Source organism: Gymnogyps californianus, chromosome 13 (assembly GCF_018139145.2).
Source record: "Gymnogyps californianus isolate 813 chromosome 13, ASM1813914v2, whole genome shotgun sequence".
NCBI lineage: Eukaryota > Metazoa > Chordata > Aves > Accipitriformes > Cathartidae > Gymnogyps > Gymnogyps californianus.
In genome coordinates, this window is record NC_059483.1 from 16,723,195 (window position 1) to 16,747,168 (window position 23,974).

Sequence of the window (23,974 nt, forward strand, 5' to 3'; positions counted from 1 at the left end):
AGGTCTGTTTGCATCTAGCAGCCTCCTAAAACTCTGCCAGCCACTTTCATCTTTTTTTAAATAATGAGACACTCTGTAGTCCCTCTGATGAAATACTTCCAAAGCTTGTGCCAGTAGCTATGAAAAGCATAATGAATCATGAGGTATGTCTGTATTTCAGCTTCTATAAATTTGGCTTCTGCTTTATGCACCCACAAGTTTAAAGTCACGGTACCTCACAGATAATTTTACACATGTATGAAGAAAAAAACATCAGTACAAACATCCATTCAGGTAAATTTGAAGTAACAGTTAAAGTCAAACAGCTGGCGACTGTCCAAAAGAAGGAATTCCATTTCAAGGCAGAGAGAAGACAGTCTATACTCACATGTCAAAAAAGAATTCAGGGATCTTTTCCAACAACAGTGCTATGACAGCAGGCTAGAAGAAAGGCAAAAAGACAATGTTAGGATGATGATTTACTGCTTGTGCTGTGGCATTGCCACCAAAATTGATCTTTCACAAAAGATGAAATATGCACAGAGACATAAAAATAGAAAAAGACTCAAAAGGACACATAAAAATATTTCCTGTATAAGAAATCTCTTCCCTAATGCCAGAAAGGAGGCATACAGCCTGCAAGCTGAAAACCACAAATGCTGAGAGTGGTATAAACTATCCACATAATCTAATAGAAGCAGAGCATATGGGCAGAACGTACAAATCCTCTGGGCCAAACAAAGTTCTCTTTCTCAGACCCAGCTGAGTTGCTTTTCACCACATAGGAATCTAAAGCATCAACTTTAGGCAAGTTTGAAAACAGTGCGCCCACACACTTTTGCCATTCCCTTTGCAGGTCTAATTCTTCCCCTCTTCAATCCTGGCCCAAATGCAATTCTAAAAATGTATTTAAGACAAGAACTTTTAAAACATTTTAATTGTAAGAAGTTTTAAATCCACAGCTGCTCTAAGGTTTCCCATTCCTTGGTGAGATATCTGTCATCTTCAACTCCATATACATCTTGATGCAATTTGTATACAACTTAAGAGAACTTGTTCTTGCCAGCGGGTTGCTCAGCATCTTGCTCATTTTTAAACACCTCTCAGATTTAAATTCCTCCAATAACGGAATTTCCATCACCTCTCTAGCCTGCCTGTTCTAGCACTTAAGGAGAACATTCTCCACAGTGGAAGTGGTTATATCCTATCAGAATTTCCCATTGGTTGACCTGAGCCATCATCTCTCATCCTGCCCCTGTTCACCTTTGAGAAGAGTCTGGCTCTGTTTTCTCTACACCATGCAACTAGATATTTGAAGACTACAAGATGTCCCTTAATCTTCTCTTAATAAGACTGAACAAACCCAGTTCCCTCTGTCTCTTCTTGTATGCCATGTGCTCCAGGCCCTGAGCATCTTTCTGTCCCTAAAGAAACAAGAAATTGGACACTATTCCAGATGCAGCCTCATCTGCCTCACAACCAGTTCTATTAATCCTCTACGTGTGTAAGCAAAAGGATCCCTAAATAAATCAACACCACTATAAAGAGCAAACTAAGGTGCCCATACCTGTAAGATCTTAATTCCAAGAAGCAGTTTAATGAGGCTTTCACAATATGAGTGCACCAGAGTCCTGCAAGATGAAAGATTCCACAACAGTTGTAATAAAAACATGTTAGAACAGGCTGTAACTCTTTCCATTACCTTTTTTTTCTTTTTTTTAACAAAACACTTACAACTTATGGTAACATATGGTAACCACAGACACAAAAAAAATTTTAAAACTGCTTTTTAGCTCTGAATGAGCTTACTCTCTACAAAACTAGTGTGAGCTGGAAATGCAAAAGTCTCTGTGGTTAAGCTGTATCTCCTGGAAAAATTGTCAAAAAACAGTTGACCTTCACCAGCCTTGTCAAATTTTTTTTCCCCAGTATTTGGTTCTTGCTATAAAATGCCATGGAGCCCAACGCATGGCACAGGCAGCTAGTAAATTCTGTGACTTACCACTTTAAACTTACTGCTATTAAATAGCAATGTATTACACTAGCCGCTTTTGCATAAGAAACAAGTCTTGTTGTGTATCAGCTGGAGCTATGGCCCTTCCCTCCACTCTGCTCAATGTTACATGACATGTAAATAGAGACCGGCTCTGACTGAAGGGGAAGACAAAATACGTTTCCTCTGACCTCGACCCCTCAGTCCGTATGGGGGTGCACGGCAAGAGACAGTTCTTGAACTGGTTTCTGTCCTTGATATGAGATTCCAAGCCGCCGATAAATTGCTTCACAACCTGCAAAGCAGAGAGAAGTTATCCACTTCCTGAAAAGATGCCCCAATCAACTGCTGTCTTTTAGGATGCTCTTTGTGAGCAGATGATGAGAACAGGGAAGAGCTAGCCAGTGAACTGCAGACAGACAGAAATTGTGATGGAAGGAAAGCTGGATAATAAATGAACTCTAGTCTAAACCATTTCCAAAAGGAAACACTGATTGTTCTACAAAATAACTCTAAAGCAGCAGTCTCACATTTTACTTTGATTTAAAAGGGCTTTGCCTTTCTTTCTGTTCAGCTGAGACAGCAACATTTAATGTGACAAGAGCTGCACTCAAAAAACATTTGCAGTCAAATCACTGGCCCCAGGACTTTCACACTGGGCTTGTTGACTGGAGAGGAACACCACGTTGTGGCAGTTTTAATGCTGCCAGCTCCCAGCCAACACAAAACCAAACACAGCTTCCACTAGAAAGTTAAGCAAGTGATTTTTCTCCCTTAAGAGTCTTTGTCTACTGCATAATATTGCCAATTAATTACTTTGACAGGGCATGGTGGTGGAAGTGCAGAACTTTTGCTTGGAATTGTGCGAAACCAATCTTGGAGCATGCACACCAAGGCTGGTTTAACAGAGGCACAGGCTGGTCATCTTTTTCTGACTATTCAGACGTAACAGCTGAGAATAGACAGACGTAGCAGAAGGTCAATGGGACCAAAAGGCTGGAACAGCAACATTGAGAGAATTAGAGAATCTGGACGGCAGAAATCTAAGATAAGCTACCGTGTTGCATACTTTTGTATGGGACTAGTAGGGACAGCCAGCTGCGTTTGCATCTTTTGCTACACGGCAAACAGTTTTAAAGCTGGCTCCTGCCAAAGCATAGTCCATTACTTACGCCTGGGTAAGCAGGGTGCTTCTCCAAGGCGAGGCAGAGCTTCTTCTGGAAAGCCATTTGATCTACACCTAAGGAGAAAGTTTAAAAAGAAAATAAAGAACCAGACACATTTTATCCATACAACATCATAACAACAGCTACACTGAGTACAAGCTCTCAAGCCCATCCACTGATACTTCTGCGTTTGCTCTATCGAGAAGTCCAGTTAGCAAAAGCCTGAGTGGTATCACCACTTGTGCTTTCTCCAGTCTGGGCTGAGAGTAGCTAATAGCATTAAAAAGGCTTAATACACGAATTCCTGAAGGCCTTGTCTGAGCTGAAAGGCAACAATGACATGTTCGTTTTCTTGTTTCAGAGCTCCTGCCTCTGTAACTCAATACTGTAATCACAGATGCAGTCTAATCTTATTCCATATACCTCCAACAATCTTTCAGAAGTCTTTTGACTTAGCATGTATACACCCAAAAAGCTGGTATAATGAGTTTAGGTGATGCACTGAATTCAGCAGGAACTGTGCAATTCAAGAGGTATGTAACAAATAAGAGGCCAGATGAAGGTTTACTTGACCTTTGGAACAAGCTGGCACAAGCATTTTTGCTCTGCAAGTAAAATGCATCTTTACTTTGTACCAGCCATCTTTGCAGGTTTTCAGATACAAGCAGAGCGAGCAAGTGTTAAACCCATACCTATTTCATTCTGTCCCTCCCCAGCTTTCAGTATAATTCCTGATGTTCTAAGGAGCTCTTCAAAGACTCCCTCATTCTCCACTCCACCATGGGCAGAGGCATTTTCCTTATCAGAAATCCGTGACTTCTTTGTTTCTGAGAAAACAAGACATGCTACATCAAATATACTCTGCAATAAAAATAGCAAGGATCCTTCATATAAACAACTAATTCAAAGTTAACCTTCTAGCAAGAGATTAGAAGAACACAGGAATACATTTATGGGACCAGACTGTAACAAACTGTACTGCTGTTTGACAGCAGTCATTAGCTGACTCAGATGCCAATGCACAGATCCTATAAAGCAGTTACCGCTGCAGCATGACACCAGAAAAGAACATTTCTTACTCACCCCTTTTAGTGATCCATGACCAAAGACAGTTAAGATACACCTTTAGTGGCTTACTCTCGTGGGAGACATATCCACTAACAGATTATGAGCAACGCTAGAGCACATACTTTCCTCTGGCCTGAAAAGCACAAATTTAATCTAAGTTCTTCCACCAGACCTGTCTCTTAGGTATCCACGCATCCTCTAAAGCAAAAAATAACTGTCTTCCCTCCAGCTACGTAGAGAGGTTATTTCGGTTTGATTTATAGATATCAGTTTTGATCAAATGCGATTAATCTGCAGACTCTGAAACTCAAGATGGTTAATGCTGATCAAAGGTATGAGAACAGAGGGACTGAGAAAAGATACGGTACTGCTTTTAGCACTGTTGTTTTACTGTGATTAAAAAAAGTGTTTAAAGATCAACAGTGTCAATAACAATCAGCATTATCAAAACCGTCATTTTGACCTTCTCCCTGCCTGGGAGCCGCTGCCTCTACCAACGGGTCTCCATTCCCTGTAAGATTATACGTGAGCACCTACTCGGCAAGTCTGTCTTGCAGCTCTCTCCAGAAGCGTCAGTTTTTGACAATTTCCTTTTTGAAACCATGGTAACAAAACCTTTGTTGTTGCCTATAAAAATGCAGGAAAAAGACAAGTGAGCAAAGGAGACATGACTTTAATTCAGTTTTTTTTAAGCAAATCTAGAATGTATTAGTGAATAGTGAAGGGAAATGCTCCAGAAATTGAAATTGCTCAAAGAAAGGCAGATTGCCTGGTTAACCAGTATCACACCACATTTTTCTGCTGTACAGGTTGAGATTTTAGAGCTTGTCATATTTCAATAGCGTAAGACATCACTTTTTCTAAAATTCAGTTCCTCATAAAACAAGGCTTAGCTTTTCTTTCAGATGCCAGGCAAATTAAATGGCAAGTTAAACTGAGTAACTAAGAGGTTTTAGATGGCATCCACTGATCTAAACTTGTGATCCTCTCCCCATGCCCAGACAAAGCTACAAAGGATTAGCAATGTAGTATTCCTTAGCCCAGCCATGTTAGCCGACCCCGTTCACGTTCCTAGCCCAGTACAACTGTTCCTAACCCAGTACAACTGCAAGAAGAATTCTGTCAGCACAAACCTCCATCTAACTCATCTTCTTTTGGTGGGTGGCAGTGATTAAAAAGAAAAAATAAATCTTGGCTCACCTTTAAAACTTAAAAATTATTTTAAAAAGGTGCCTGATCATCTCATGCTACGTTTCAACTATTTGGCAGAGAATATCAGAGTGGAAACGAACAATTAAAAAAAAAAAAAAAGTGTGACGAGCCTTGAGCTGCTCTCCTGGACCCGAGGTGCAGACTGACAGGCCAAAGAAGAGTGCTCGCTCCCGGGTAGTGCTCTCTTCATTATATCTACTCCCAAATGCTTGGAAATTTCTGTGGCAGCCAACTTACCTCACCTGAGCATTCATAGGGCAGTATGGGGTACATAAAAGTTTATCACCCTTAGCTTGGTTCCATCAGTTTCCTCAGCCAGGAGAGGCCAGCCGGGCCCCGAGCCCAGGCCAGTGTTTCAGCAGGCAGGCAGGTTTTAAAGCCGCCTTGATGCTCTTAACAACAAACAGCCACCCAAACGTGGCTCCGAAACGCCGTCCCAAACCGCCCCGGCCCCGGAAAGCACCGCCGGGGCGGGCCGGCCCGCCCGCGTTTGGACGGGGCACGCTCCTCCGCCGAAGGCCCCTCACCTGGGCTGCCAGTGGCACGGCGGCCTCCGCCTTCAGGGCGCTGCCGCCTCACCGGAGCCGGGGCGGGGGCGCGGAGGGAGCGCTGACCCAGGGGCAGGCTCGCGGCGGGAGCAGCCTCCCCGCCCTCCGGTCCCGGTCCCGGTCCCGGTCCCGGTTCCCGCCGCCCGCCCAGACGCGACGGAGCCGCCGCTCGCACTCGAGCTTCCCGCCACCGTTGCGCGGTGACGTCCTTCCGGCGGCGGCGGACGGGCTGGGCCCGGAAGCGGAAGCGGAGCCGGGGCCTGGGGCGGCCCGGTGGCGGCCGGAGCCGGGTCCGGGTCCGGTAGCGGTACAGGTACCGCCACGATGAGCGAGCCCGAGCTGCTGCTGGACTCCAACATCCGGCTGTGGGTGGTGCTGCCCATCGTCTTCATCACCTTCTTCGTGGGCATGATCCGGCACTACGTCTCCATCCTCCTCCAGAGCGACAAGAGGCTCACGCAGGAGCAGGTGTCCGACAGGTCAGGGCCGCCGCCGGGGCCCCCTCGGCCGCGGAGGACGTGGCGCCGCCGCCGCCGCCTCACATCCGCCTTTCCCTGGGTTCCCCCGGCCCCCGGCCCGGCTCGGCTGGCTCCCGCCCGCCGGGCGGGGAGGGCAGCGGCAGGCCCGCTCCCGCCTGCGGCCGTGCCGCTAACGCGACGTGTCTCTTTTCCAGCCAAGTCCTGATTCGGAGCAGAGTCCTTCGGGAAAATGGAAAATACATTCCAAAACAGGTGCGGAGCTGCGCGAATGGCTTTATGCTTTGCAGAGAGGGCAACTCAGAAAGAAGCACAAAGCGAGAAGTCGTATTAGCGGAGTGCCGTGGTTCGAGGTGCTCTCAGATACGGGGCGGCTTCTGCACAAGCGCCCCGTGGGCTCAGACAGGCTGGCTGGGTCTCCCCCAGCCCAGAGTAGTGTCTAGAAGTGCAGTCGGTAGCAGATGCTTAGGAAACCTGGACACAGGACCACTGTACATGTCTCCTCCCTGACATTAATGTTAGCTTCCACTACTTGGTTTTTTAACTGCATACTAAAATGAAGTCTGCGTCCAAACCGTCGTGTTTCATATCTGCCAACAAATACACAGGGATTTAATAAAAGCTTGGGATAATGAGGTAGTCATACAATGTCAGCTGTAATGTTTGCTGAACTAAAAATCAGTCGCTCATATTGGCTCAGTTGCTGCCAAACATGTATATTCTAAAATCCAGAAGTCAGCCGGGGGGAATGAAAATGTTCAATGTACCGGTACCCGTACTGAACCAGCAAGAACTTTGCACAAAGCGCTAAAAGCTCTTTAATTAACGTGGATTCTTCTTCAGAGAATTCTTAGAATTATTTTAAGAATTTTAGAAAGCCAGAGAGCTGGTACTCTGGATCCAGGGAAACAAAAAAGTGAGGAGCTTTAGAGCATATGGACAGTGAAGTACCTCTCCAAGAAAGAAGGATGTGTTATGAAAGAGCTCATAAGATGTCTGCATGTCTGAGAAAAAAATAATGCTTCTGTCCTTTCATTTCTTACGCTGTTGGCATTGGCTCTTTTTGTTTTCAGTCTTTCCTGACCCGGAAATATTTTTTTAATAACCCAGAGGATGGATTTTTTAAGAAAACGAAAAGAAAGGTAGTGCCTCCTTCACCAATGACAGGTATGTTAAGGTACCATAAATATAGCCGGGCAGAAAAATTATGATTTTCTGCTAAGGTAGGAAGGTGAATCGACTTGGCAAAGAGCTCAGTGAATGTGAGGGAGGGGGTGGGACTGTGCAGCTGGGTGTTGGGGAGGAGGCGGGAGCGAGAGCCCTCTCTTTGGTAGCAACATGTTAGGTCACTTCATTTTGCTTAACTTCAGCCTCCAGCTGCCTGCAGCGTCTCACAAGACCACAACCACCTCAGTGCTGCCAGAAATGGGAAGTCCTGCTCTCAGTCATGTCCTTTTGTCAGTTTTTTGCCCCAGCTCCTGCAGGACCTTCTCTAAACTGATTTAACTTATTAGCGTAGCCAAAGACCTCAGCAGCAAATCAGCTGGATAGTTCGTTGTCCCTTTTCTAGCTAAATAAGCTCGCAGAGGGGTCAAGCAAGTTCAGCGATCTGGAGCAAGGGATGGGGTCAAACACAGCAGAGAACACAACATCCTTTCGGCGGCGGTGGCAGCCACCGCCACACTGGCTGCTCATCTCATTTTGCAAAGTATTTTACAACAGTGGAAAATAATAGGTATGGGATAGATAGTGGGATAGGACTATTATCTCTCATGCAGTTTCTTAATTAAAATAGCTGACGTTGGTGAAGTAATGTCTTGTTTCCCTTTATTGTGATACACTGCTACTTAACATCAAATCTATGATTTGCAGATCCTACCATGTTGACAGATATGATGAAAGGGAATGTAACCAATGTTCTGCCTATGATCCTCATCGGTGGTTGGATCAACATGACATTTTCGGGATTTGTCACAAGTAGGTGTCTGGAATAACACAGCCCATGGGTCTGGCCGTGTTTCTGATGATGACCTCGAGGGTCTGGGCTGCATCAGAGATTTGCTCCTCTACCTGAAAGCAGTCATTTGGAAGCAGCGTGAATTTGGCTTGTGGCACTGCTGCTATTCACTCCATGAACTGCATTCATTTGCTTGCCCCATAGCAAAGGAGGGAAAATTGTTTTCAGAGTATCATCGGCCATGGTCACAAAGAAAATAGCTCATGTATTCAGGAACAGTTGTAGTGGCAAAACCAGTATTTACATTTATTAAAACTGCCTAAACTTCAAGTTGATACAGTGGACTTTCCTCTGAACCTCTCCAGGGAGTTGGTTACTGTGTAATGCAGGGTGTATGCATCAAAAATCCTTCCTTAAATTCGCAGTTCTGGTTTTTTTCTTACTGTTTAAGTGATAACCGTTTCCTTAACAAAAGACATTCCCCTTCACAGTCACTGAAACAATACCTGTGATGGTTTGGTCATCTGATTAAGTTTCAAAAAGTCTTTTCATATTAAAGTAAATACAGAACTACAGCTTTTTTCAAAAGTACCTGCTAACTTGTTATTGTATGCATTGCATTCAGACTGCATTAGATTTAATGAAAGCACTATCTACTCGCTTTGCCATTTGCTTTGCAATTATGTAGTGTCACTTTGTGAAACTGGGCTTTTTTTTTTTTTTATCCTGCAGCAAAGGTCCCGTTTCCTCTGACGCTGCGTTTTAAACCAATGTTGCAGCAGGGAATTGAACTGCTCACCTTAGATGCGTCCTGGTAAGCCTGTGTCCTCAGCAAGCAAGGTCGAATATTCACTTGGAAAATTCTGAATGTGTTAATAACCCTTGAATGGTCTGTGCGTGCTTCTGAAATGAGGTCACAAGCCAGCTTTGAACTGAAATCAACCATGCTTGTTCTGATTTATCAGGGTGAGCTCTGCTTCCTGGTACTTCTTGAATGTGTTTGGACTCAGAAGCATTTATACTCTCATCCTGGGCCAAGATAATGGTAAGACACTGTCATTTCTGTGAAAGAGCTGGCTGCTTCTTCCATGGGATGACTTCTGAGGGAGGCGGGGGAAGGATTTCGAAATTTCCAGCCAAAAAGCTCTTGAAAGCCCCTCTCACTTCTGTGAGGTTACTCTCCGCTGGCCAGGTTTGACATCACCTGCAGCAAGTACCCAAATGTGCACCAGCCATTGGCTAACTAACTGCTCCTAAACTTCCATGGTAATTAACCCATGCTTTCCTTCCCATCAAATTGGCGTGCAGAAATTTTGCTCTCAGGCTTGCTTTTATTTCTAGCAAGTATCAATTTTAAGGAAAGCTGCAAAGATTTCTTAATGCTAGATGCGAGGCAGGACAGGTACTGTTTCTGGGGGTATTGGGAATGTAGAAGACCATATTTTCCTCAGTTTGTCTGCGTATTTTATGTAAATTTAACTAAGAAGTAGGGGTTGGGAACAAGATGTCTTGTGAGAACTCTTTCTGGCACGTTAGTATTGCATTCTGGGTGTTTCTGCAACTTTCTAGTCTATAGCTAGAAACCAGCCTGGTGGCACTGCGCTCCAAGAAATGCTGTTTAAATGACACAAATAAAAATCAACCTCTCATTTCTCTTTTGTAGCTGCAGATCAGTCTAGGGTGATGCAAGAACAAATGACAGGGGCAGCAATGGCCATGCCAGCAGATACTAACAAAGCATTTAAGGTACAGTATTCCCACCTACATTCCTGCTTGCTGTGAACTTACAGGATTGTAGCCTATACGTAACTCAGCCTCTCCCTGCGTCAAGTAAGGGAATTGCTCTGGATTCCTGTTCCTAAAATTAGAGCTGACAACTGATGAAGGGTATGGAAGTTGCCCTGGGTCTGGCAGAGCCCTAATACCCTGAAGTAAACCTGATTAGTTAGTCATTCCTGATACAAAAGCTGAATTCATGTGCCATCTTCTGCTTTTGCAGAGGAAGATTTTTTTCTTTCCCTTGAGATCTCGTTCCAAAGCAGAAGCTGGCTCCCAAAAAGCTGTGTTAATAGTGCAGCTGAGCACAAGTCCAGCAGGCGTATAATGGAACTTGGGTAAGGAAATCGAGTAAGCGAGTTAGCTCAACGGAAAATCTGTCAGGGTTTGACTGTGTCTTGAAGTTCTCCTAAGCAGTTTCCGTAGGCACTTGCTTATTAGACTGCCTCTGCCTTTCACAACCGTAGTTTATGCATGAAGGGAAGGTCCTGGTTTCTGTTTTTATGTACTATAGTAGAGATTTACCCACACACAACCTGCTGCCTGGGCAGTCAGGATGGTCTGCTCCTGCAGTTTCTTGTATTCAGTAACCTTCCTGCTTAAAAAAAACCCACATCACCCAGGCAGAGGCTCAGCCAGGGAAGAGGGTGGTTGCAGTTTGCAGCTCTGCTGGAGCAGTGACTGTTCTGTCACAAACTGTCAGCACTGAGGTGCAATTCCAACCAGTACCGTGCGCTCTCCTGGCTCGCGTCCCTCAGCTTCCTTTCTGGTACTGGCTATCCAGAGCAATTTTGCCGTTCAGCCCTGTAGGGACCTAAACCCGCTACATGGTCCCCAGCAGGAACAAAGAAAGCAAGCCCATATTGCAGGAGAAGTGTTCTGGCCAAGAAATACAAATCTCTTGCTGGGCATCGCATGACGTGGTTTTGCAAGGCTGTATGCAGCTTATTCCACAATTCTTGCTGGAGCAACGCTTAATGGACTAAGAGGAGAGGTTTGTGCTCATAGGTGGTGGAAAATGAGTAGTGGGGGAGATCATTCGCATATTTAGGATGAAATTCTGTTCTTAGGTCTTGGGCTGCTCTGAACACCTGGCTTAATGAATTAATAAACTCTGCAGCTCCAGGGAGCTTGTTGGTTGGAGAACAGTCTAATGAGGCACATCAAGTCTGTGATCAGTTGCAAATTTTTTGGCCTGTAACTGTTTTTGTCAGATGTCTCTGAACTAAAGAATTAACTAAGCACAAAGCACTTGACCCCTCCAGAACAGAATTGGCTGTGTTTCTAGAGACAGCTGTTCTAGAAGAAATGGACTATTCTAGAAGGTCAGAGGGTTTTCAAAAAGTAGATAATGTCATTTTTCTAATTTCTATGATGTACTTGTATTGAGCAACTATCTAATACCCAGTTAAGCATAAAACACTGATTTCAGAGAGGTGACAGGATTGCCAGGTTTTTAATAGAACTTGGGTTTTGTTGCAGTTTTTAAGGTAAGCACTGCTTTGCGTAGTTCTTGTCTAACTACTTTAATACTGTGTTGCTTTCCTTTCTCTACCTGTTTATTATCAATGCAGACGGAATGGGAAGCTTTAGAATTGACTGATCATCAATGGGCCTTAGAAGATGTAGAAGAGGAGCTCATGGCAAAAGACCTCCATTTTGAAGGCATGTTTAAGGAAGAACTTCAGACCTCCATCTTCTGAATTTGAGAATATGCTTTCGTCTCTTCTTGTAAAAGTAATTTGAAAAGAAATCTGTTACTTAAAACTATATAATGTATTTTAGCAAGGCTGAGAATAAAAGAAGAACACCATGTTCAGAACTGCAGTTACCTAACTGTGATTTGAGCCCCAGGACCAAGTATGTTGTATTTGAGCCAAAGGCTCTCGGTGTGGGTTTGTAGCTGGAGTTCTGTTTCTCGTCCTGGGAAATGTATGCTGGAGAAAAAACCTAAAATTTCTAGTTCTAGTACACAAAGAGCAAGCTTGCTTGACTTAAGGAACTTACAACTTCATGAGACTGAAAGAGTACAAGTAGTGCCTATGTTTCTGGCTTTATCCTTTTAAACAAATGCATAGCTAGTTATCCTTTGCTTTTGAACAATTAAGCAATTTAACGATTAAACAATATAAGACAACATCATCATGCTAGCAATTCAAAACTGACTTAGCGACAAAGTATCTAACGCATCTACAGAAGCAGCATGAAGATTCGGTTTCTGAAAGTGGTGGCTGTCCTTCCTCTTTATACTCTTTTTCCTGTTATAATAATCAGGGTTTGAAGCTTTCTCAGAAGAAAACAAAAGCAAGAGGGAGATACTCACCACTTGCCCACAGCAAAGCATGGGACAGCTCACCTTTCTCTCGTATCCAAACCTGCACGAAGGCTCCCCAGTGCAGCAAAATCCCATCTGCTTGCTTCTGCCCTGGTCAACCTGCTGGTGGGCACACCGGTGGTCACGGGGACAACTTCTGGCCTCCTCTGCTGCTTTCATTCCTGGGCAGAGGAGCTCCTCAGAGGTTCTTGGGCAGCGGAAAGCCAGAGATGGCATTTCTATGCAGAGGTAGCAAACACACAGACTATTTCCCCGTTAATTTAATCCTTCCAAGTCCATTTATAAGCACCTCAGACTGCCTACAGAGCCCCTCCTGCCTGCCACACTCGCAGCAGGATGTACACCTAGCAAGGGTGCCTGGCTGTTCCCTGTAGTCCCTGTTCAGTTATTTACTGTGCCAGGTGGGGAAAATAAAGACAGACCTTGTTTTAAGGCTCCTGCCTGACCATCTTCTTGCACTGTAGAGAACAGGGAGCAACTGCTCCTGGCTTGTCCTTCTGCAGGAGCTCCTCAGATCTCTCTTCCCTGGGAGAAGAGTCCTAACCTGGGGAAATGCTTCTTAAACAGAAGCTCTTCCATACTCTGTGGCTGTTATTTTTTTTCCCCTCTTTATTCTGAGCCCTTTTTTCAGGGTGAAATTGCACACCCTCTTCAAAGCAGGAGCTGAGCCAGGACTGAGACACAGCTTCTTTTCTGTTCTTACCAAATCATCTCCCCTCTGAACAGGAGCCTTAGCTCAGAGCTGTTCTTTTCTGCCTCAGAGACCTCTTTCCTGAATGCTAACAGTGCTTCACTGACAGCACAACTTGCGTTTCAGGTTATTTTCCCCTCCCTTTTGCAACAGGGAATTTGATTTCACTTCATGCCCTCAGCGTTGTTGTATAAGCTGTTCCTGTGAGCCTGCACGCTGACACAGAATACCCAAACACCTCCGCATCTGAAAGCTGCCACTTTGCTTTCCCTTCTTCCCATGACGGGTTTCATGCCACGCTTTGGAGGTCAGCATTTCATAGCAAAGCTCACCATCTGCTGTTCGACATTAAGGCTCTTCTAACCCTCTCTGAGGCTCCAGCTAAGATCAAGCTCCTCCGCTATTACACTGTAATCGCGACATGAAGACTTCAAACCTTCTTCCTGGGGCTTCACAGCCCGCCTTGACCTGCAAGATTTTGACAATCCCCCAGATTCCCTGCACACACACCAATGCTAAATGCACACAAGTTGCGTTTAACTTCCTCAGTCTTTTCCAGCCTGCTCTCCTATACATGGTTCAGGTTGCCTTGAGGAGGAAATTGCAGCGACTGCAGGACAACGAGTTCAGTGGTACAGCCACAAGCAGCCCTGATACCCCTGCAGAAAATGGACAGAAGGAAGGCCAGGATCCCCCCCGAGATCCGCAGAGGAAAAGGAATGACGAAGAAGCCGTAGCTGAGGCTGCCCAGTGCCACAGAAAGGCAAGGACGGGCTTTGCTACAGCACCAGATATCAGCAACCCAGTGCCGCAGGCAAGAAAAGGCAACCCTGGAGCGAGCACGAACCCTCAGATGTGCAGAGCGGTGCAGGCAACGGTGGCTCTTCTCCCAGGTCCCCACTGGCAGGGCAGGGAGGGGTTGGCTCCGCAGGACTTGCCCTCCCCCAGCCAAAAGAGCTCCTGGAGCACCAGGCATCCCCACAACCACCAGCCTCAAGTCACGTAACGAGAGCTGAAAATACAACAAAACCCAGTTTCAGTGCAAACCACTCTTTAATTTTCCTCTTTGTACAATAGAGCCAGCCACTTACAAAGTGCTAGTCTAAAAAACAGGTCTGGTATTACAGCACACACACACCAGCCGAAGCCCATCAGCTCAGAGGCAGAGAAAGTAAGAGCTAGGCCACTTTTTCTGCAGTACAACAGTCTGTTCAGCATCTGAGCATGGGAGATTTAGCCCCACTGATGCGTTTCTCAGTGTCAGCACAGGTAGGGAGGCGAGGAGGAGAACAAAGGCTATTTCAGATTGATTTTTCTTTTAAAAAGGTCTTTTACTCCCCTCCCTTTCCTCTCTTCCCATTTTGGAATGCCCACATGATTTTCTTTCAGGGTAAAATGCACAAAAAAATGCTGATCAGAGTAATTCAGTGCAGTGCTACAGCTTAAAAATTGCTTTTTGGAGCTCCCCTCAGTAACGAGGGAAAAACCAGAAATACAGTATTAAGAGCTGTAAAAATCCCAAACAACCCCAAAACCAGAACAGCAGAAGCAGTTAAGCAATTCTGATCTCAAAATTCAAATTTCAATGTTTTAAAAGCAAAATTCTGCAGAAAAGGATCACAACACTAGTGTGCCAGCTAGAGGCAGCCCTCCCTCCTCCTCCCTATAGCCTTCCAGTGCCCTGGCTAAGGGGCCGCATGGTGCTGCCCTCCCTTCCCATTGCTCGGAGCAGGAGAAGGCAGCGAGTAGCTGACTGGGCTTTTGCTCGGCTGCAGCACAGCAGAGGTGCAGGGACAGGCACACAACAATTTCCTACAGGGCTTGTCGACGAGAGCTGCGGAAAGGGAGCTGAGCTGGCATATTTGGAGTTAAATGGATGACCGCTGTTACACCGACCATCAGAGAAGGTTATGGTCAGCAATGAAGCCACAGGGACTGCGCACAGAGGACCGAGTAGCTGCAAGCACGCATTTCGGGGGAAAAAAAGCAGGGCAGTAGCCTGTCTTAGCCTTTTGTTCTGCCAACGCACTTGGCTCCAAGAAGGAAAAGCCCTCCTGTTCGGTTCACCACCTTGAGCTAGATCTTTCCCTAAAAAACACAAACTAAGGCTCTAGATTTTTCCCATTTTTCACATGGAAGACCAGTTCGCCACTGAGGACTGACCTGATCTAGTGCTCACAGGAGTCCTCATTCAAGAAGAAAGCTAGACTTGAGTCCTACAAGTAACGCAGTCAAGGAGGACAGAGGGAAGAGCATTTGCCAGTTGCGCCGAAAGGATGGAGGAGAACTATTGAACAGCAAAGGCAAAGAGAGACCTCGGACAGGACCGTCACACCTGCAGCCTCGCAGATGATGGGGTGGGGGATCTAAAGGGCAGCGCTCAAGGAAGGAGGAGAAAGGCTGAAAGAGCAGTCCAAGAACCCAAAGGTCGCAAGAGGAAAGGCTGAAAACTCATTGGGCTGCCATCCTTGCAGGTGACAGCTCTGGGGACACAGTGCTGAGCTTTGCTGGAGAAAAGCTCCAAGGAGTCACATAAATGAGCAAAAAAGGATAAAAATACTGACACTGCACAAACCATAGGAGAAATCGTGGAGGCAGAAAAGTGCTTACAGAGCAGCCTGGAAGTGAGGGGTGTAGGAGATGGATGGAGAGGACAAGGAATTGCCAACCTTATGGATGATATTTTCTCTGCAGAGGAATGGGAGCCAGAGCCACAACAGCTGTATCCTGCATCGCTGTGCGGATCAGCCTGCACACAGGCCATACCACAGGCAGGTATGATTCGCTTCCGGTGACGTTTCCTACATTACAAGATTCAGTGCTCACATGAAAAAGGCTGAGTCAAAACTGCCCAGAAAAGCCTCAAATGCATCAATGAAAGGACACAAGAAAGAGAAACGTTTGCTGCTTAGCAAGTGGACCAAGGTACGATGGCAGAGACTGCAACAGACAGGCTGGAGGTACAAAGATTTGAACTGAGCTTCCAGAAAGGGTGCAGCAAGCCTCCCTGACACCAGCAGGGCCCAACAGCAACACTAGAGGGTTGGCAGGAAGCCCCTGCCAACTGCCAACGATTCACAGAATCGTACCCACCGTACTCCTCCACAGGACCCTGCAAGGCTCAGCTGTGACCTGGCCACCAGCTCGGGCTGTACTCTCCCGACCCCAGCTACAACCCTCAGCGCAAGACCCACAGCCCCAGCCCAGCTCAGCCCCGACCCCTGCCTCTAGCCACACAGCTCAGCCAGATTTTAAAAAGAACTTTATTGAAGCTCCAATATATATTATTTTTGGCCTCTATATACCCAAGTGTCAGCACCTACTCCTGGCTCTCCAGTGCTATTCTGCAACCCTCAGCACTGAATCTTTCAGTGCTAGATTTTCTGCTTGACTCCTACAGAAGGAAGAAAAATTTTCAGATGCCTCAAGCATGGCTTTAGAAGAGCAACCGCTAACATGGTGGCCGAGTGCTGGAGGTGATGTTTAGTTGGTATCCATGCCGTCACACTCTTCTTGGGGAGGAGATGGGGCAGTATGTTCCTCACTGTTTCGGCGCTGATAAAACAGCACATACGCCGCTTTTGTCTACCAAACAAAGAAGAAAACCATCTGAAACAATCCACGCAGCTTGGCTGGAAATGTAACGCCCAAAGCAGGGAACCACACTTTCAGCACAAACTCAGATTAGCCTCAGGCCAAATACTCACCACTATTTGGTCTTCTGAAGCCACCGATACACTGCTGTCATCAAAGTAGTACCACTTGTCATTCACTTTGTTCTTTGCGTAGGCAGTGTCTGTCAGGAGAAGAAACTGCAGTTCAGTACTCTGGGGAAGACGGGCAGGTAATGCCACACCAGCTGCGCTGCACTAGCAATGCTCAAGACTCAAACTGAGTGTGCATGGGAGGGCCAGGGGCTAGCTTTGACATTGACTACCCCAAACCTTGTTCACCAACATACACATCTTCTAGAACATGCGAGCTGGTCCAGCTAGTCTAGAACCATGTTCCACGTACCAGACTTACCCCTGATAGCTGAGATATAGGGCAAAGAAACTTAGGAAAAAAAATTATAGTGTTCTGTTCGCCCCCCTTAAGCCAGAGCTTTCCCAAACACACAGTTTAAGACTCTGCATTTTCACATTCTTCACATGAAAGAGAAGTTTTCTGTTGATGACGGATCTGATCTAGTGCTTGCAAGAGTCCTCACTCAAGAAGGAGGTTGGACTAAAGTCCTGCAAAGTCTCTTCCAACCAAGACTTCTGTGACTATGATCTCCAATCTCAAAACAGATCCCCCTTCAGCTAATGCTGTCCTACAGTGACGTACCCTACGAGTTAAGCACATACACTGCCAAATGGGAGTTCATCATCCTCTCATAGTAAAACGTTTCTGGGTGGTTCTAGAAGCGTCACCTGCAGCATGGATCTGCACGGACACCTGATACAGGGAACTCCACCTACAGATGCATTTCGTCTATGCTGCCACAAAACCAGTGACAGACAATACAGACTTGTCATGTATCAGACTTGTCATATATAACAAAGATTTTTTTTCTCCTGATGGCATGACACTGCTATGTGAGCTCTTGTCAGTGCAAAGGTGGAGATATTCTACTGCAAGCTAGTGCCAGCTGTGCAACCAAGAGGTCCCAAGAACTACACATTTGTTTGTGGCTTGTTTTAGAAAAAGTCTGGAACACGGGAAAATGAGCGGGAAAAAAAAAGTGCTTTAAATTGCTATTGCAGCCAAAAGAATTCAGGATAGGAAATGCAGAAAGGCATCAGACCCAGCTTCACGACAAGGTATGCCCTCTGCTCTGTCTTCCTGGCCTACGGGCGACTGCTGTTCGTCAGACCTTGTCTCACCACCACTGAGGGAACGTGGCAAGCTGCTGCTTGGCTGGCTCCACTGCTGGCAATCTCTGCTCTGCAGCTGAGATGCTGCACCCACACTGGACAAGCAGCTGCCCTCTGGCATGCTGCAGGGCAAGAAGCTGAGTCTTGGAGCTGAACTGACAGCTTACGCTGAAGACTTTCCCCAGCACTCTCCAGTAAGAAGCTCCTTTCCACAATTTCACGTTCGGCAATGAAAAATCTTGACTCCACTCGTAGACTGGGGAACACCATCACACACTCTAATGGCTACTAACCAAGGTCCCACAGGCATCAGAGTCAGACCTCAGGCAGCTGCAAACTACACAAACTGGCTAGCTGCTCTGCAAATCCTAATAGGAAGGACGTTACCTTCCAATATGATATTCACCTGCATACAGAACACAAGTAAGTCTTGGACTAGACACCCTTGGTGAGGGCTGCTGCAGGTCTCCAAGGCACAGAGCCCTCCCATGACCCCTCTGCCTGTACTTCCTTGAGCACAAAGGACACAGAAGCAGTTACTCACAGTGGCCTACTCCCATGGCTCCATAGTGATTGGAAACTGCAATGAGGTCATACACATATGAGCCTGCTCTTGGGTCGCAGACAAACTCGGACATGTTTAAACCCCTGGAAGGAAATCCAAAAGTATCAGTACACCAGTAACCAGCACTTCCTAAAAAGTGATGAATGACACCAGTGAAGCTCTGCAGGCAGGCCGCACTGGTGGAGAAGTGCTGCACTCTGCTGCTCAACGGCCAGATGTTATGAGTGTAAAGACCAGACATGTTACTCCTCCCACACAGGGCAGGCCCTGGTAAACACATGGAGCGCTGCCAAAAGATTTAGAGGCAGGTGCTGAATAAAAGACATTTCAGCGTGTGCCTGTGTAGGCATGAAAAGTGAGATAGAAGTAGTAAGGAATACGCTTCATCCTGCAGCAGGATGCTGACAAGTAGAAGCAGAGGAATGACGCAGGCTTTCATCTTGTACTTGTGCAATGCTCAGTACTACAAGTGCAGCTCTGCCCAACAAATTTGCTAAATTCTCCCTAGAAGTTCTCTTGGTTCACATGGTTTTAACCTAATTTCAGAAGAAACAGTACCTGCTAGTAACTAGTGTTCCTTGAGATGTGTAGAACTGGTTAAGATTAACAAAAAAAAAACCAAACAAAAACCCAACCAACTCAACCCATGCCTGCTGTCTTGCAGTTCAAACCCAGAACACTGAGCTGTTCCAGTTACAGCTTTGATAACAAGCCCACCCAACAGTAACATCAGAAGTAGATTTCTCTTGACCAGCTTCTTCAAGCTCTTCCTAGCTCGAGGGAAGAATCCTACCTGATAGGGAATTCCACAACAGTGTCAAGTTTATCCCTCCAGTATCTGCTGTATGAGAAGCGTTTTAAATGCACTACCAAAATCCTGGGCAAAGACCACAAGTCAAACTTCTTTGTGGCCTGTTGATGTTTCTTACAGTTGGGGCAGTACCTGAGAAGGAGTAACAAACAAGGAAATGAATGACTACGTTGAAAGAAAAGCTTCTGGCCTCCCATTAAAAGATGCCTCAATAGTGCAGTACAGTCCCTGCCTTATAGAAGGCATTTTGGCTGTAGAACATGCTGGTGAACACACTTCCTCAGAGGTTTCCAAACTGCAACTTGCTTTCACTTTATAGGCAAAATGTCCTATGGCAAGTGCGTTAACTGAACATTGTACAAAGATTATTTTTTCTTTTGTAAATTAAAAAAAAAGGTTTAAAGGTCCCATTACTTCTTTATTATCTCCTGATGCAGCTCAAATAGGTAACAGTTGCAAACACATCTATAGCATGTAATTGGAAATTAATAATAAACAATCACCTACTACACTGTAAGTTACTTTCTTACACAGCTAGCAAACAACCTCCAAAGATCTTCTGCAGACACAGTAATCACATTTTGGTCACTTAGGATCTGCTGTACCTAGCGCCTCTGGACTAGGGATTTTTGGTAGAATTAGGAGTGGGTCAGGACTGGTTCAAGCTAGAAATAATACAGGATTAAACCCTAAGGTAGCCACATGCTTTCACTCTTTATTACCACAACTGCTTCCTCTGACACTGTCTGGAAGACAGATGTACGCTGGGGAATTAAAAATAGCCTGATCTTTGGAAGCCACATGCCCACTGCCACTTTTTTTTTTTTTTTTTTTAAATAAAGGCAGGAAACAAATACTTATTAACCCATGTCTGCAGCCTATTGAGTCAATGGCTTAACACAGAACTGATAGACTTCTCACAGATGAAGACAAAAGGACAGACCTGGGAAATTATCAGAATCCCATGACAAATCATGTGAACTCAAATAGTTACGGCATTTTACATAAACACAGCAGGCAGACAGAGGCTCTTACCACGGGTCATGTTCACCAAGCGTTTCCATAGTAGTGAAGAGCTCTATGCAGTCTCTGAGGGCTACCACAGCCTTCTTCTTCTGTGGTTGTAACATGCTTCCATGTTTTTCAAATGCCTAGTGAAAGAGATGCAGGCTTTATTCAATTCCACGTAGTCTTTAATCCTTGACATCATGAAAAGGAACATGCCTACCTTCACCATGCTGCCTATCTCTGCTCCCCACCCTTGCCCACCCACACAATCATCTCAAGCTTCCAGCCACTCCTTTCTTGTGTTACGAACAGTCCATAAGAGAAAATATACTATGTCCTTACTTCAAAGTTGGTAGGTTTGGGGTTTTTCGCAAAAGAGTAACAACAGGTTATTCCGTACAAAACACAATCCAGCAGAACTCTCACAGAAAAAATACTAAGCTTTCTACTAGGCTCTATGAATTCGGTTTCAGGTTTCTTTCGAGTTTGGGGGGTTTGTTTTGTTTGGTTGGTTTGTTGAGTGGACTATGAACTAGACTACTTAGCTTTGAAATTAAAATTTCTACTTTTCAGAACACACTGGAAACAGATCAGCAATTATAGATCTATAGACCTTATCACTAAAAGATTTTAAGTAAACATATCTCATGCTGGTGAGATTTTTATGAAGGGAGCTACACCTACATTTCACCATTCACTGTAATCTTTTAAGTACCATGCAAGTTTACATATAGATTATTTACGAAAAGAGCATACTACAACCTGTGCCTCCTGTTCATCAAAAAGTAGCCTCCGCGTATCAGAATCCCAGTCAATAGCAAGCGCAGAAAAAGCTACAAGAAAGAAGAAACATTTATTGCAAAGGTGTAAGAAGAAGGAAGGAAAAAAAATAGCAAGAAAGTAATTACCATTCAGTTTTAAGATTTTCCCTTCTACAATGGAGTTTATCTCAGAGGTCCCAGAGGAATTCACGAGGCTAAAAGTGAAATGCTGCTTCTTGCAAGGCTGCAGGTCTCTTGCTGACTCGATCTGCATACAACCGTCAGAGTGGCAGGGATCAACTTCTGCCAGCTTTTCCTTGCCTTCCTGTCCACCATCCTGATGCTCCATCTCTTCAATGTCACCTGGCAAAATTGAAAACAAGCACAATAATAAAGAGCTTCATTGAAAGTTTAGACTGACACCTCACATGGACAGCTGTTTGCATGAGCCTGTTATGACACACACTGATTACTCAGAAAGTAATGACGAGACACGCAGAAAAAGAAATCTGTGCTTGCTAACCACTACATCTGGAGTTGTATTTTTTCTTTTAGGAGATGCCAGGTAATGTGCTGGGTTTTATATCCTAGCATCAGACATGATGGAAAGTGCTCAGTTCACAGTAGGTTAACAATCGCACCTTCTGAAAGCACACCCTAATAAACATCCCAAGAGAGAATCAGCAAGGTTGCAGTTGGGTGTCTTTACAGAAGGGAGTATGTAAGTCTCCAGGAAAGTTATTTTCATTCTTTGGGAAAAAAGGGCAGATTTTTTTCCGAATTTAAAATTTCCCATTTAACTTGTTCCAGTTGTCACTCTCACAGCAGCACAAGTGAATCATTTCAAAGAGGAAAGGGAAACATGCATTTGCCATCAGCGTTAAAAGCTTCCTTGTAACATCTAACCTAGGAATGAGACCTCATGATTCTAGGTCCATGAATAGAAAATGCCATTTCCACTTTATTTCTCCAGAACTTGTCTTTGTGACCTAACAGGCCAGTTTTCATCACCAAAGAGCATATTAGGAAAGGAGTTGCCTCTGGAGGGAGGCACCTGAACACCTAATAGGGAAGCAAGGACTTCCCTAACATCAGTCAAGATCAATGCACACCACACCTTGTTCTCCTGCTGCTGCTTATGCACATCTGATCTCCCCTGGAAGGAAAATGGTCTACAAGAATTCTCACCATACCATGCAGAAGTCCTATGCAATAGTGTGGTTTAATCATTGTGAAAAAACAATCTGCTAGAGCTTAAGCCAAATACATGCAGTACAAATCAAATGTTAATAAAAAGCTTGAAGTGCTGAAAAGCTTCCAGCCAATTTTGAAAGGACTTTACCTTCAACCACACCATTGGAGCCATTGCAGGTTCCTCTGTCTGGGCAGGGTGTAGAGTATTCTTCTGCCAAAGGGAGTTTCACATAGCGGCTAAAGAGAGGGAATATGTGTTTATCACACAATCATACCGAAGCTGTACATCAGAACAACAGCATCCCTCTCCATCATCAGTTCTTGCTGTCCCATCCCCCTCAGCAAACCGGAACCCATCCTGTACAGCACCATTTACAGGCCAAGAGCTCTCAGAATGAGGCAAACAACAACAATTCAGTAAGTCTCTGTTCTCACTGCTTGTTCCAAGTTTTACTAGCAGTAGATGGAAAAGGCAAAAGTAAGTTATGGTGGCCCCATCTGAGAGCCCTGAAAACATGGCCTGAGTTCTGCTCCTGACCCATTTTGCAACACCGAGCAGATAGCTTCCCTTGTGACCACCACCAGCATTATCTTACAGCCTGCTTTTACAGAGCCCAAAAAAACAGGACCTTGAAATGTCCCTGGCGCCTCCAGACACTAATGCAACACAAATCCTGGTTTATATGCTACACACAAATCAAGGAAAATTCTTCCCATTAACAAGGATGCAGTAATCCTATTATAGGGTAATTTAATAAGAAACCACTAGAACTTTGCATAGAATTCAAAGGTACAGACTTGACTTACCTGATCTGCTCCAAAACCACACTGTATAAGTGATCCACAGTGAGCTTGTGTTTCGGCACAGATATTAATAGTGGCTGACCAAAGAGTATGGTCCCTGAAGTATTGCTGGATTGCCTCATTGTCTTTTCCCGAAAGTAAACAGAGAGAGTAACATACTCCGAGCCATCCTCACTTGGTTTGCAAACTTCATACCTGTTCGAAAGACAGGTATTTCCATGGGTTATTTCCACTGCCAAGAAGCACAGCAGGTAGAACCAATATGAACTCAGTCCAACAAGTCTCTCCACCAGGTCCTCCTGAGAAGGACAAAAAGGGTTGTACTCTGTCTTCATGCTACAGAGCAGTTTCCTGAACACTTCCCATGGCTCACAATGGCACAGGATACATACCTACCACCGACTCGACTGCAACATTCCCTCTGTCTTTCTTCCTAATTCACATCCCTATTGCCACTCACCTCTCAAGACATTACCCTGACAACTACATGTTGCTTCAACCGTATCATGGTGGTAGTGAAAAATACTAAATGCACTTTGAAATCCCTCAGACAGTGTTTGTTCCCTATGGAAAAAGAAATCCTCCTGATACCTTGGGTCTTGCATTCTCCCAGCCTCTTGCACAGTTACTGGCCTGAGTTCACATCATTGAGCAGCCAACGTTTCAGAAAACCAAGAGTTTGGAAACATCTGCTTCACAGACAAATCCAAGGACAGTAAACACACAAGAAAAACATTCTGGAAGAAAACAAACAGCCCTGGAGAACAGTGA

General features: G+C 45.1%; 3 protein-coding genes across 4 annotated transcripts in view; 1 reads left to right on the forward strand and 2 right to left on the reverse strand.

Moving 5' to 3' along the window:
- FANCD2 (FA complementation group D2) overlaps positions 1-6,003 on the reverse strand; it is a 54,261-nt gene extending 48,258 nt beyond the window's left edge. For both annotated transcript variants that reach the window (XM_050904929.1, XM_050904931.1), the window contains exons 1-7: positions 5,946-6,003; positions 4,744-4,833; positions 3,831-3,965; positions 3,145-3,212; positions 2,164-2,267; positions 1,547-1,610; positions 368-420 (exon numbers count right to left, since the gene is read on the reverse strand). In XM_050904929.1, coding sequence (XP_050760886.1) covers positions 368-420; positions 1,547-1,610; positions 2,164-2,267; positions 3,145-3,212; positions 3,831-3,965; positions 4,744-4,810 — 491 coding nt within the window. In that variant the 5' untranslated portion in view covers positions 4,811-4,833; positions 5,946-6,003. The remainder of the gene's footprint in view (positions 1-367; positions 421-1,546; positions 1,611-2,163; positions 2,268-3,144; positions 3,213-3,830; positions 3,966-4,743; positions 4,834-5,945) is intronic.
- Positions 6,004-6,260: 257 nt separating this feature from the next.
- On the forward strand, positions 6,261-12,006 carry EMC3 (ER membrane protein complex subunit 3). Its single transcript, XM_050904940.1, has 8 exons — positions 6,261-6,445; positions 6,640-6,697; positions 7,516-7,609; positions 8,315-8,419; positions 9,132-9,213; positions 9,365-9,444; positions 10,063-10,145; positions 11,750-12,006. The coding sequence occupies exons 1-8, from the start codon at positions 6,291-6,293 to the stop codon at positions 11,876-11,878; spliced, it is 786 nt and encodes a 261-aa protein (XP_050760897.1). The 5' UTR covers positions 6,261-6,290; the 3' UTR covers positions 11,879-12,006.
- A 4,440-nt stretch (positions 12,007-16,446) lies between these two features.
- Positions 16,447-23,974, reverse strand: part of USP4 (ubiquitin specific peptidase 4) — a 48,549-nt gene continuing 41,021 nt past the window's right edge. The window contains exons 14-22 of the mRNA XM_050904887.1: positions 23,207-23,398; positions 22,548-22,636; positions 21,353-21,568; positions 21,207-21,277; positions 20,472-20,587; positions 19,419-19,568; positions 18,605-18,708; positions 16,909-16,997; positions 16,447-16,786 (exon numbers count right to left, since the gene is read on the reverse strand). Coding sequence (XP_050760844.1) covers positions 16,685-16,786; positions 16,909-16,997; positions 18,605-18,708; positions 19,419-19,568; positions 20,472-20,587; positions 21,207-21,277; positions 21,353-21,568; positions 22,548-22,636; positions 23,207-23,398 — 1,129 coding nt within the window. The 3' untranslated portion in view covers positions 16,447-16,684. The remainder of the gene's footprint in view (positions 16,787-16,908; positions 16,998-18,604; positions 18,709-19,418; positions 19,569-20,471; positions 20,588-21,206; positions 21,278-21,352; positions 21,569-22,547; positions 22,637-23,206; positions 23,399-23,974) is intronic.